Here is a 14,068-nt window from a genome sequence, read left to right on the forward strand (position 1 = left end):
GATTACAATTGTCCGGATAGCAGTATATTACCTTCATTTCTACTTAGCACTCCGAGCCAACTATTTTAAGTTCAGAGAGCAAACAGTACTCTTTGGCCTATTGGCACATTGCTAACTACTATTACGCGTGTACTTCTCTTCACCTTCCTCCATGTTGACTCACCTACTTAATAATACCATGTTAACTTGATCCCCTCACATCTTCACGCTTCTATATAAACCCTACACGAGCTGTCATGCAAAGCACAGGCAAGCTCATTCACCAACTGGAGCATCCAGCGAACAGGAGACGCTCCAAACCTTCAAGGCAAAGTGCAGTACACATACTTGCAGCTGATCGAGCTAAATCCGTGTGCACGCCATGGCAACCATATCGGCTAGTGCCAGTCCAGCCATGCAAGAAGCGGCAAAGACGCCAAGCGCCTCGCCGCTCCGCGCCACCGTCGCCACGGCCGCATCGCCGGCTCGCTACAGACCATCGCCGCTGGTCATATTCAGCGCCTGCCTCGTCCTGCTCGGCGCCGGCGGGCCGCTCCTGCTGCGCGTGTACTTCGTCCACGGTGGGCAGCGCCTGTGGCTGTCCGCGCTGCTGCAGATTTCCGGCTGGCCGCTGCTCCTCCCGCCCTTGTGCGTCTCCCTCTTCCGCGGCCGCCGCCACGGCATCGCCAACCTGCTCCTCCCGCTCCGCCTCGTCGGCGCCGCCGCCGTGCTCGGCGCGTTCTACGCCATCTCCTGCTACGTGTACGCGATGGGTTCCCAGGCGCTGCCGCTCTCAACGTCGTCTCTGCTCCTCGCGACGCAGCTAGCGTTCACCGCCATTTTCGCTTTCCTCTTCGTGGGCCTCCGCTTCACGCCATTCTCCGCCAACGCCGTCCTCCTCCTCACCATCGGCCCGGCGGTGCTCGGAGTTGGCCCGGGATCCGGCAAGCCGGCGGGCGAGCCCTCGAAGACGTACTGGGTTGGGTTCTGTGAGGCCATCGCTGCGGCCGCGCTCGCCGGGCTCGTGCTGCCGCTCGTCGAGGTCTCCATGGAGCGGTACGGCCGCCGGTCGGGACCCGCCGCAAGGGTGCCACCTCCCTACTCGACGGTCATGCAGATGCAGGCCGTGATGGGCGCCGCCGGCACGATGGTGTGCCTGCTCGGAATGGCCATCAAGAGCGATTTCAGCGCGCTGCGGGGCGAGGCGGCCGCGTTCGGGCTCGGCGAGACCAACTACTACCTGGTGCTAGTGTGGGACGCCGTGTCGTGGCAGCTGCTCAACCTGGGCATCATGGGGCTCATCACCTGCGCCTCCTCGCTCCTCGCCGGCATCATGATCGCCGTGCTCCTGCCGCTCTCGGAGATCCTCGCCGTCATGTTCCTCCACGAGAAGTTCGACGGGCCAAAGGGCATTGCGCTCGTGCTATCCCTCTGGGGTTTCGCATCCTACCTCTACGGCGAGAAGGCCCAGAAGAAGCTGGAGGCGCAGAAGAGCGAGCAGCAGGTGGCAAGGAAAACCGGAGACCTGGAGCTGGCTGCCCCTTGAAGATTGACAAGTTTTGTGTGCGTGTAGTGTGGCTGATATACAGTTTTTTCTTTCTTTCAGAAGTACAGAGTAACAAACGGTTTGTACTACATTGTTTGATTTTAAGTAAGTAGCACAAATGTACGGACAACTATTCAGAAATGTTCAGTTGTTTCCCATGACTAGTACAGTACACTCTTGCTTCAAATGTGGAAGTTTTGTTATCTCTCTGATAAAGCTGGCACAAGTTCTGCTGATTCCATTACAGCGAAGAATATGACATCAAACAACGAACTTTAACTCTGATGTGTCTTAATTCCCTTAAAAAGGAAATACTTTCAGAAATTATCATCATCATGAAGAGTTAACTGTACCGTTCTGCTAACGTCCATATATCTCAGTGAAAGAATGAAACAGTAGTACCAGGTCACTGGAATTCAGAAATTGACCCAAGCAAGCGCAGTCCACAAACAAAATTGATATATTCACAAAAGCTCAAATTCCTAAACAGTATATATTAGAGCAAATCCCTTCACCGTCAACTATCATTCTACAACAAATTTGGCATATTCACAAAAACTCAGATTGAGATATTCACAAGTGATGCCATAGAACTGTAACATATACTGACAAAGTCTGATGCACTTCCCAGTTCGCCACAACTACTAGCGCGTACAAATATTTGTATCCTTCCACTTTTTCCTTGCCACAACCCAGTAACTCAACATATTTTTCATACTTCATCTCCTGGAGAATTTGGAGACGAGATACACTAGAAAGAAGCAGCCAAGAGCAAAGAGAACGACAAGAACAAGATGGTTCGAACCATTCTGTATGATTTTCTTGTTTATTCTCCTCATGTTGTTCTTGACCCCTGCCTGAGCCTCTGTCAGAGTCATTTGCTGCAAACAAGCACAATATGTACATTTGAAATAATGGTACAGGGGAACATTATAAGTTTCCAAAACAAGTATATACACATGGCATCATCACATTCTTGATTCATCACATGTTCTTAGCAAACAGCATAGTGCTCTAGGCATATGGCTTTTGGCTTCGCCAGGACATGAATCAGAGAGTGAACAACACAAATTATATCCAATTAGGTAGCATAAGGCCCAAATCAGTTAATGGCCACCTATAGACAAAGCGCTATTAGGTAACTGTACTAGCATACAACAAGTTGAAAGGATCACTGATCACGTTTGACAATACGACCACGCAAAGGTAGGATATATTTATCATCAACATTTTCCCTGATACTTAAGTTGAACTGTTCATAGGCTCTTCAAATACCATTTTGAGCTTTCGTTCAGAATTGTTCCAGAATATTTTAGCTTTATTAGTCACTTACCAGCTGAGATATGAAATCATTTTGGGACTTCGCCTCTGAATTGATCTCTTTAGCAACCTGCAGTACCAAATCAATGCATTGTTATTCGCAAAAAAAAAAATCAATGCATTGTTAAAATAGGCAGCATCCAACATTACACAATGGCACTACAAGCCTACAGCTCTAGTCACCACACTACACATTTAAATCTAAATATTATGACATGGAAAATTTCTCCAGTAATAGTTTGTTCATATGAATTACAGAAATTCATCAACTCACTTACCCCTTTTAACTTGCTGAGTTTCCCACGAAGTCCAAGAATATGATCATCCAAATCAGCATTTTCTGGGTCGATCTGGAGCGATATCTCTCGGGAACTCGATGATGCAGCTGGCCTGGACGTCAGCCCTTCCCTGCAGAACCGAAACAGAATTTAAAAGATGGTAATACTTCAGGCGGGATTTCGGATTCAGAGAACGTAAAACTCCGGACTGCATCCACATATGTTGGTCATCTATAAAGCAAAATCAAAATCTAATATATGTGCTAAAAACACGGGGACAGCATCCAACCATAACACCATAATGTGAACAACGCATGACACACATCAGGATATTACCTAACAAAACTGGTTAACTACGAGAGGACCGGAAGAATCACGCGTTCACATGAGAAATCACGGCTCGATCAGTAACAATCGCGCTAGACCTAATGGGGAATTCGCACGCCATGATCTTTGCCAACAGCAATACAGCATGATGATGGTACAGCTTAATTTGAACAGCAGGAGGGGCGAACCTTGAGCCGTAGGAGCTGCTCGCCATCTCGGAAGCGGGGGAGGGGAGATCTCGAAAGATTGGAGCTCCCAAAGCTACAGATCGGACTACGCCTTGCCCGCCTGGCTGTAGGTATCAAGACGCGATGCACTATAGCTTCCTTGTTCCGGGCTTCGCCGCGATTCCGCAGTGGTGGCGTGGAAGAAGCGAAGAGGAACCGAATCAGATTACAGCGGTGAGGTGGAAGAAGGGAGATTCCTCGCGCGATCCGGGCTCGAGCGTTATCACTTTAATCGTGGCACATCGAACGGCTGAGGATTCACCGGTGACATCGCTCAAGTAGAAAGCGCGTTGCTGAGCGGAAACAGATTTTTCTTTCCAAACACGCAAACAGCCTTTATGTCCGTCGGCTAAGAGTATCCACCGACAGTTATTAAAAAGAAAAGTATCTCCACCGACGCTTTTAAATAGGCGCTCGCAGGTGCGCTGGCCATCACGAGTGTATTGAAGACACCGACATATCCTTCCGAACTATAGGGACGGTCATCCCACACCAGCATCCCCCATATCGGTATTCTCCAATATTTTTTTGTGTGATCCGAGCTATATCATCTGCTATTGGTGCTCTCAAATAATTTCCAGTAAACACCGCTATAACGGCTCGGCAAAACCTTTAGACAGTCTTGAAGCATGTCGACTCCGCCATGCGTAGTTAGTCATCGGCAGCATCTAGGGGAGTTCCATATGCAAGACAGTGCAATGCAGCAGTGCATTTCTGGATTGAGGAGAAACCCCGCAAACCGGCGTAATCTTGCTTTCGTATGAAGTAATCGTCATACTTGTTGACGGCAAGGATAATCTTCATGAACAGATCCTTGTTCATTCGAAACCGGCCCCGCCGAAAATCCTTCGGCGTGTGAGTTGCGTCGTCGGTAAAGTAGTCGGAGTCAAGAAGCAAGGGGTCAGTTTGACGATGTCGTTCCTTGTTCCTCGTCTTTCCAACACTTGAACAACCGTGCCGAGGCGTGGACAAGATCACAAAGTTGGCAGAGGCGGAGGAGGCTCGCCAGCATCAACTGCTACTGGTGCCACCGGACGACGGCAATGTTCTCCTCCTCCTCCATGAACACATGTGTCAACATCTCGTCGTCGTTGTCCAACGCGGAAATCCACCGAACACCTTGTGGGCGGGAGGGACGAACGATCGTGGCGGCAGCCTCCTACTGCCGACGAGTCGGCCAGGCGCTGAGATCGGACACCGGAGGTTTCGATGACCGGTGGCTTGTGGAAACGTGGGGTGGAAGGCGGGCACGTGGGAGGCGATGGTGATCTAGAAGGGTCGGAGGCAGATCAAGCGGGGTAGGACGTGGGGAAAACACACGCGTTTAGCTGGCATAAGGGCCCGCAGGCCTTTTCCTACGTGGACGAGGCTACCGGCGCCCCCGATTTGCACCCCGCGTGAAGGAGCTGGCACGGGGTTGCCGGTGATTCTATTGGGTTCGAAACTAAGCCGGTGCTTCATCGGGTGCGCTGGTGTGAGCCCTATTTTGCCGCCGATTTCCAAATGGCTATCGGAAGCGCTACTGGGTTGGCCGGTGGAGATGCTCTAAGTGACGAAGAAACTCTCTTACAAGCGGGCTGCTAAGCGAAAACTAAGCTAAGTGCCCCCAGTCCGCTACATTAGTTATCGTTTTTTAAGCCAAAAGGCACGCAACGCAAGCAAAATAATGAACCAAATATTATCAAAAAGAAATAAAGATTAAATAGGATAAAAATATGGAGGTTGTGTGTGAGAAAGGGTTATGTTGTTCGGTAACAATGCCATTATGCGCGACTGACAGAGCTTGCCAGGATATTTGGGATATTTGGGAGGGGGTTGGATAGGGTAAACCAGAAAAAACCATGATCTAGGGGGCAAAAGCCTAAAACAAAATCTACTATAAGAGTTACATATTAGAGAATTGCATTGGAGCACCTGGGTGCCACACCCCCTCATTTCTCTATCTGACACTAGTAGAATGCCCGTGCTTCGCCACGGACCTTTAACGTAGTGTCAAATGCATAAGTGTGTAAATAATGCATGCAAATATTAAAGTATATAAAATAAATATATAATACATAAAATATTTAAAGATCTACTTCGCACAATTCATTTTGTAGAAGAGAAATGACTGAATACACTATTTATTAAAGCCATGGTCCGTTGACGCGTCTAAGGTATTCTCGCACGATCTCAGGAATGTTGTCTTCAACTTCATTAGCCTGATACTTGAGTATGTGTATCAGAAACCTTTTTCTTAGCTCGTAACCATCCTGCACAATTAGTCTATCATGTTAACATGAAGTTTTCTTCCCACCAAAAATATAAGATTGTGAACATAGAGTACTCACGCTGCAAACTGGATGAACAAATCTTTTACCATCCCATGAAAGCATAAAACTAAATACTAAGTATCCAGACAATTTTCTGCAAATAAATGGAACATATCATTATCTTGGTCATTAGAATGGCGATAAAAAAAAGCTGCTTGTAAAGATAACCTGAGAAAGATCACCTGTCGGGGCTTGTTGGTATTGGGATATTGTGAGGATATTTACGTGGCCAGAAATAAATATCGGAATTCCAGCCAGGTTGCGCTATCTCAAGAGCGTCATTCAGATAGAATGAACACCTTTGTAATTTTAGTTGGTACCTCTCTTCTGATAGAGGTTCAGAACATGGGTCTAAAATACATACACGACACTCATGTTTGTCGATGGTGAACAAGATGAAGTTGCCAAGAAATGCGTGTGGCAAAAAAATCTGCAAGTGGTGAGCATTAAAACACATAAATCATGTTAATAATGGAAAAGAGACCTAACTTACCATGTTTCATGATGATATATTATGGTCTATCCTAGGCCAGCTATGAAAAAATGTTGCCAACTCCTTAATATCTGGCTTAACACGCTAAAGTGGATGTTTTCTACCATCGAGTATCACCGACTGAGATGAAAAAAAGGTTTAGAACCATAACAGTGACAACAAATACTATGCGATTATAATAACTTACACAAAATTTTAAGTCCATGTTATGCACGGGAGGCTCTATCAAAAATTGTATCTCATCACATGCCACTATGCGCACAGCCATGTTGAAACAATCCTTGTCAATTGGCTGGTCCATCCTGAGTATGTCCTGAATTTGCTTTAGAGTTAATCCTAGTGGATAAGGCGCCTATTCCAGCAATGGGCGGTCGACATGTACATAAAGATCGAGGGTTGCAGATTAAATTGGTTCAGAGAGCACCAGCCGGAGATACGTACCGACTTATATAAAGGCATTGTTGATAGCATCACGGCTGGGGAGACACGAGCAAGCGCGGTTGGCATTAGGACTGTTCTCCCGGGTATGTTCCAGGGGTGCTACAGAGACATGAAGAAAAGGCACATGGACGCCATGGCATTAGTGACGACGTACGGCAAGCCTGACGTCTTCCTAACGATGACCTGCAATCCTAACTGGCCAGAGATATAGGATGAGTTGTTTCCTGGCCAAACCGCGCAGGTCCGACCTGATCTTGTGGCCCGAGTGTTCAGGGCCAAGCTAGAGACCATGAAAGATATGCTGACTAAGGAGCATATCATAGGCGTTGTGAAGGCGTACGTCTACGTGGTAGAGTTCCAAAAGAGGGGACTGCCACATGCCCATTTCCTGTTGATCATGGATTCAAGATATAAGCTTGTTGTGCCAGAACAGTATGATCGTGTCATATCCGCCGAGCTTCCTGACAAGCATAAGTACCCTAGAACTTTACGCCATGGTCGTGAAGCATATGATGCATGGCCCATGCGGTGTGCTGAAGCCCAAGAACGTGTGCATGCAAGAAGGGAAGTGCAAGTGCAGGTACCCTTGGGAGTTCAACAAGACCACCGTACAGGGAAAGGACTCCTACCCTCTGTACAAGAGACGAAAAGATGGAAGTTCAGCGAAGGTCCGCGGTCAGATGCTAGACAACAGATGGGTAGTGCCCTACAACCCTTACCTGCTGCGCATGTTCAACTGCCACATCAACGTGGAGGTGTGCTCTAGCATAAAGGCTGTCAAGTACCTGTACAAATACATATACAAGGGCCACGATCATACTTCGTTTAACATTGACATACCTGACGCTCAAGGTAACATTGACGATATCAAGAGATTCATTGACGCGAGGTGGGTTACTCCTCCGGAAGTAATGTGGAGGATATTCGGGTTCATTCTCTGCGAGAACTACCCGTCGGTCCTACAGCTACCGCTACATCTGGAGGGCATGCACAGAGTCACATTCAAAGAAGGAGATGACCTGAAGAATGTTCTTGCCAGTGATGGCGCAGACAAGTCTATGCTGACGGAGTATTTCAAGACTAACCGGGACCGCGACGATGCAAGACATATTCTGTACAATGACTTTCCAGGAACGTTCAGATGGCTATCAACAAAGGTATGGCAGAAGAGGAAAAACCGGGTTTTCCAAGTAGGACGAATCGTGTCAGCCAATCCTGCCGAGGGGGATCGGTACTTTCTAAGGGTGCTTCTAAACCACGTAACAGGCTCCCAGTCCTTCCAAGACCTGAAAACAGTTGACGGTGTGCTATGTGATAACTTCCGGCGAGGCCGCCGAGAGGAGGGGTCTCATCGAGGCCGACAACACCCTCGACCAGTGTCTTACTGAGTCAGCCCAATGGGCCATGCCAGTCTCGCTCAGGAGGCTATTCGCGACAATCTTGGTATTCTGTGAGGCCAGCGACATACGCGGTCTATGGGATAGGCACCTTAAGGATATGTCTGATGACTTCAGGCGACGTCACACGTGCCCTACCGCGGTGGAGCAGGAGGTGTTGCTTGACATCAGGGGCATGCTGCAGTCCATGGGCAAAGACATAAAGTCGTTCCCTCTTCCGGACATTGATGATAATTATGACAACACGGAAGGGGAGGCGAGGGAGGTCATTGAGGAAATGGCTATCGTCGTTGATGAACACGACAAATCTCTTGCGTCCTCACTGAACACCGAGAAGCTGAGGGCATATGACGAAATATTGGCCGCGGTCGACCGACACCAAGGGGTGTATTCTTTGTCGATGGTCCCGGAGGCACCGGGAAGACCTTCCGTACGGGGCATTGCTTGCTAAAGTTCGAGGTGAGAAAAATATCGCAGTGGCCACAGCGACGTCGGGTGTTGCTTGCTTCCATCATGCCCGGAGGTAGGACCGCCCACTCGAGATTCAAGATCCCACTCAACATTGATGCAGAAGGGTCATCGTGCAACTTCACCAAACAATGTGGGGCAGCCAAGCTCCTAAGGATGGCTTCGCTCATCCTATGGGATGAGGCCACAATGACAAAGCGGCAAGCGGTTGAGGCGCTGGACAAGTGCATGCGCGACATCATGGGCCGACTGAACCGGCCTTTCGGGGGCAAGACCGTCGTGTTTGGTGGAGATTTCAGGCAGGTGCTTCCTGTTGTCAGGAAAGGGAGCCGAGGTCAGATAGTCGAGGTTACCCTACGGAGTTCGTACCTCTGGAAGGATATGCGCCCGCTAAGGCTTGTCACCAACATGAGGGCGCATAACGACCAGTGGTTTGCAGATTACCTATTGAGGGTAGGAAATGGCACCGAGGAGACAGACGAGGAAGGCAACATCCGACTCGCAGAAGATATATGTGTGCCTTCGACAGACAACGAGGTCGACGACTTAGAGAAGCTAATCAACCATGTGTTTCCTGCCCTGAACCACAACATGACGGATCCTGGTTACATGACATCTCGAGCAATCCTCTCCACCAAAAACGATAACGTGGATATAATAAACCGACGTATGATAGATCGTTTCCAGGGAGAGGAGAAGATCTACCATAGCTTTGATAGTGCAGAAGACGATCCGCATGGATACTACTCTCAAGAGTTCTTGAACGACCTGACTCCTAATGGTCTTCCTCCTCACACACTTAAGCTAAAGATAAAATGCCCTATTATACTGCTAAGGAACATTGACCCAGCTAGCGGGTCGTGCAACGGCACAAGGCTCGTGGTCCGTGGGTTCCAACGGAGCGCCATCGACGCAGAGATCATGGTGGGACAACACGCCGGGGAGAGGGTGTTTCTTCCTCGGATACCTCTGTGCCCCTCCGACGACGACATTTTCCCGTTCAAATTTAAGAGGAAGCAGTTCCCGGTAAGGCTCAGCTTTGCCATGACGATTAACAAGGCGCAAGGGCAGACCATCCCGATTGTCGGCGTCTACCTACCGGAGCCAGTATTCTCTCATGGTCAGCTGTACGTGGCGTTATCCAGAGCCACCGCAAAAAACAACATTAAGATCCTCGCCATCAAGGACAATGGAAAGGACAAGAACGAGAAATCAAAAAAGCGAAAAAGATCCGAGTCCTTAGTAACAACCACAATGAATATAGTTTACAAAGAAGTCCTAAGCGGTTGATGTCGCTGGTTGCAAACAGATTTCTTTCCTCCGCCCTGCCTACCTGGGTATGGAGGTGGTTCATAGATCTTACGACTTCTTTGCTATCATTTTATATGATACATGTGCACTACTACTGGCAATTAATTTATTATTTTTTAGCTGCTGCTCTTTTTCAGCAAACAGATTTGATACATGTGCATCTGAAATGATCGCGTCCGGGCAGAATCTGGACAATAGTAACGTTGCTTACTTGTGAAATGGATGAACACAAATACATGATTATTATCAACCCTTTGAAGAACCAAACACCCAAAGGTGTACGGTACCTATTTATTTAAACAAATTATGCTTGACTTTCCAAAATATGGGAATGGACTTATTAAAATAAACAAAATGACTTCGAGCTAGAACAAACCTATGATAAGTGATGTATTAATAAAACACAGCTAACATATCTGGAACACGCACAGTGTCGCTAACCGGTGTTCGTAAAAGCGCATGCAATTATTTGCACATGCAGTCCAGTGTCGCTGCCCAATTTTTGGTGCCACGGGGAGTTGGTTAGTCCAGGTCGTCACCACGCACATAGATAGATAGGATTTTTTTTTGAGGGATAGATAGGATTTGTTAGTTAGGTAGCAACAGTACCTAAAAAACCTCCTAGATAGTTTTGTTCGATAGGATTTGTTAGTTAGGTAGCAACAGCACCTAAAAAACCTCCTAGATCTAATGGTGTGGAGTTGTTTGTTGCGTTGAGATAAATCATCTTGGATAGTAGACGTGGGGGGTATTATTGTCCATCCTGAAAATGTGACACCAGGCATTCACCAGTTTGCTCTTAATAGTAGAGATCTGTCATGGATCCATTGAATATCGAAGGTATTACTTCATGTACTGAATAACGGGGAAGAGTGTATCCATTCGTATAGCCGTACCACCTGGACCCACCTGGACAGAAGGCCAGTGCGTAGATGGTGCACATAAGTCAATCTTGCCGTTGGAGCTTCCTCATATCTGGAGCTACCTCAACACACTATCCATCTTCCTTCTTCGTTGCTGCATCAGTACTCGACCATCTATTCTTACTGTCCATCTCTGCTTCTGTACGTCCAACTCCTCGTCCAGGCTTCAAATCATTTCTTAATTAGCATCCAAGGATAATCCAGGGAGGCATTTCTACAAATGCTCAAAACAGCGGGAGAGTTTCCATTCACCACTATTGATTTAGTCTCACTTATTTCAATCACTTTTTTATTCTAGTTTCGTACCTGCAACTTCTGGAACTGGGAGAAGATTTCCTCCCATTCGTCCGTGCCAAATAACCTAGGTTGTTCATCCTTGCCAAGCTGAAGAAGAAGACCTCCAACAACCATGAAACGGACGTCAAGCTGCTCATCTGTTAGCCGTTGCAAACCTTGTTGCACTTATGAGTAAACGAACAAGTTTAGGAAACGCCACACCAGGGGCGATCTCATTCATACCTATATATAGGCTTGTAGCCTTGAGTTACAAGAAAGATCTTAACAAGATCAGGATCGAATCAATCTAGCATTTAAACTAGAGATGACGATCTAAGCCTACTATATACAGTTAGGATACAAAAGGTACATCCCCGCAAAAAAAAGGTACATACGCTAACACCCCCCCTCAAGTTGTGCGTCGAGAGGAAAGACACACAAATTGGAACGAAAATCAGAGAACGTCTGTGATGACAAACCTTTTGTCATGATGTCAGCATACTCATGCGAGTATGGCACATGAAGAACTCGGACCTGCCCAATGGACACCTTTTCTCGAACAAAGTGGATGTCGATTTCGATGTGCTTGGTGCGACGATGCTGAACCGGGATCGAAGCCATGTAGACAGTACTGACATTGTCACATAACACCACAGTCGCGGTGGAAAGGGGATGATGAAGCTCGCCAAGAAGCTGCCATATCCAACAACATTCAGCAACAGCATGAGCCACAGCTCTGATACCAAGTAAACGAACAAGTTTAGGAAACGCCACACTAGGGACGATCTCATTCATATGTATATATAGGCTTGTAGCCTTGAGTTACAAGAAAGATCTTAACAAGATCGGGATCAAATCAATCTAGCATTTAAACCAGAGATGACGATCTAAGCCACCGACTGTGCTGAGATCACACCCATGTAACTGTCATTCTGTATGTCAATATATGTACTAAGCACCTTCTCTATTTCTCCCATAATCTTTAATTTGCCTGGTACCTTCTATGGAAGGATTTTAGATCAGTTTAACTAATCTACATTAAGTTATAATTGCACCACTGTGCGCGACTATGGAGATGACCATGGTCACCATAGGGATTAGAGCATCTCCAAGGACACCCTCCAAATTGGGTATATATATTGTCCACGATTTGTTTGATTTGAGGGTCAGATCTGTGTGTACGTATTTCGCCTTTTTTCTCTCATTTTCATCAAATTTCATCACAAATAATTTGACGTTTTAAGTATTAAACTAGTACAAATGCCCGTGCGTTGCCACGGGTACTCAAATTTCATTTCTTAATGCATATATATAATTCACAATCACTATGAAAATTTAAAACAAATCCCAGATATCATAATGTACATCATGATAATACTGAACGCAATAACAAGACATCATTGTTGTGCATCTACGTGGTTCCAAGTTCTAGGCCACGAGACATTTTTAGAATCTTGGCGCCGGCCCTCGAGGTGATGCAACCCAGGGCCCTATGATGTTGTTGTTGATGTTGTTTGTGTTGCGCCGCGGCGTGCTACTGCTTGTCGTGCTATAGCTAATGGTAGTGCTCATGTCCTGGTCACCGTTCCTGCACATGCATCTTATATAACCAAAAAATCAAAGAGATAGATATGAGGGAAGATACCAGAAGGAAGAGAAAAGAAGCGAGAGGGTTGCCAATGGAGAGAGATCGGGAGACGTGGGACGGCCCCCCTCCTGCTCGTCGATCCGACGAGCTGCCATCTTCCTAGCTTCCTTCTGCACCGCGCGCCTCGGTGGATCAGAGCAGGGACCTCAAGCGACTGGCCCCTCGAGTCCATAGTGTTGGTGGCGACGACCTCGTCGTTCCCCTAACCATGCCCCAGTCCTCCGTGATCGTCGCTATTCCCGGGAGAAAGGGACGACGTCTTAGGTACGATAGGGGAGGTCCGGTCTCCTTCGCTGCAGCTAGTGAGGACCGATCTGTGGTGCTCAACGCTGCAGGCCACGTGGTCTAGAAGGGTGGGGCTGCGACGTTGTGAATCTGGGAGGGGCGGCAATGTGGACGAGGATTATTTACGGGTGTTGTGAGACAGTGGGACGATGGACAAGAAGATAGAAAGGATAGAGGACAGACAAGTGATTCCATACGCTGCAAGGGAAGGTACATGCGCGGTAAGAAAATATTCTATATTTAATACATACATAATTAAAAAAAGATTTGGTTGTATTCTTTCATGTTACTAAGAAAACGCAAAAATTGAAAAATTGAAGCGACCAAAATTTTCCCTTGTTGTCAACCAACCCATATAATCTGCATAATCTGTTTTACTTATTTGGTTGATCCATCTCCAATCTTGCCACCACCACCAAATGACCTTCACTTTGCCAGGACTTGATCAGGTGTCCATCCACCTAGATTGCTCTGATAACATGGTGTATTCTCACAGTTAATTCACCAAATCAAATGAATGAGATTGGAGTAAAAACACATACAACAAGGTTTTTTCTTCCGGGGGTGACTCACATGCATGTCTATCTGCCTCTCAATAATCATCATCTGCATTGCTCAAAGATCATTGCATTCTAAAAATGAAAATATCGGTTTTCAAAGGCAATAGATGAATAGTCCAAATACAAATGCCACGCTCTAAAAAGTCATCAGCAGTCCACCTCTTAATCCATATATCCAGTCACCAAAATTGTACTTAAAGAAAAAACGAAAGCATCTATTTCACATCAAAATACTTATTGAACTGAACAACTACATGCTACGGCTACAAGTAGATTA

General features: G+C 46.9%; 2 protein-coding genes and 1 long non-coding RNA gene across 3 annotated transcripts; 1 reads left to right on the forward strand and 2 right to left on the reverse strand.

Moving 5' to 3' along the window:
* The first annotated feature begins 361 nt into the window (after nucleotides 1–361).
* Nucleotides 362–1,525, forward strand: LOC124701065 (purine permease 3-like). The gene has a single exon (XM_047233119.1). The coding sequence runs from the start codon at nucleotides 362–364 to the stop codon at nucleotides 1,523–1,525; it is 1,164 nt and encodes a 387-aa protein (XP_047089075.1).
* Nucleotides 1,526–1,969: 444 nt separating this feature from the next.
* On the reverse strand, nucleotides 1,970–3,904 carry LOC124696335 (bet1-like protein At1g29060). The gene is made up of 4 exons (XM_047229066.1): nucleotides 3,639–3,904; nucleotides 3,124–3,253; nucleotides 2,859–2,915; nucleotides 1,970–2,406 (listed from the first exon to the last, which is right to left on the reverse strand). Exons 1-4 carry the CDS (start codon nucleotides 3,662–3,664, stop codon nucleotides 2,245–2,247), a joined length of 375 nt encoding a protein of 124 aa, XP_047085022.1. The 5' UTR covers nucleotides 3,665–3,904; the 3' UTR covers nucleotides 1,970–2,244.
* Nucleotides 3,905–5,912: 2,008 nt separating this feature from the next.
* On the reverse strand, nucleotides 5,913–6,264 carry LOC124703638. Its single transcript, XR_007003193.1, has 3 exons — nucleotides 6,172–6,264; nucleotides 6,008–6,083; nucleotides 5,913–5,929 (listed from the first exon to the last, which is right to left on the reverse strand). It is a non-coding gene; the product is annotated as an uncharacterized LOC124703638 (long non-coding RNA).
* Between the last annotated feature and the right edge of the window lie 7,804 nt (nucleotides 6,265–14,068).

The sequence above is a fragment of the Lolium rigidum genome, chromosome 3, assembly GCF_022539505.1.
Source record: "Lolium rigidum isolate FL_2022 chromosome 3, APGP_CSIRO_Lrig_0.1, whole genome shotgun sequence".
Classification (NCBI taxonomy): Eukaryota; Viridiplantae; Streptophyta; class Magnoliopsida; order Poales; family Poaceae; genus Lolium; species Lolium rigidum.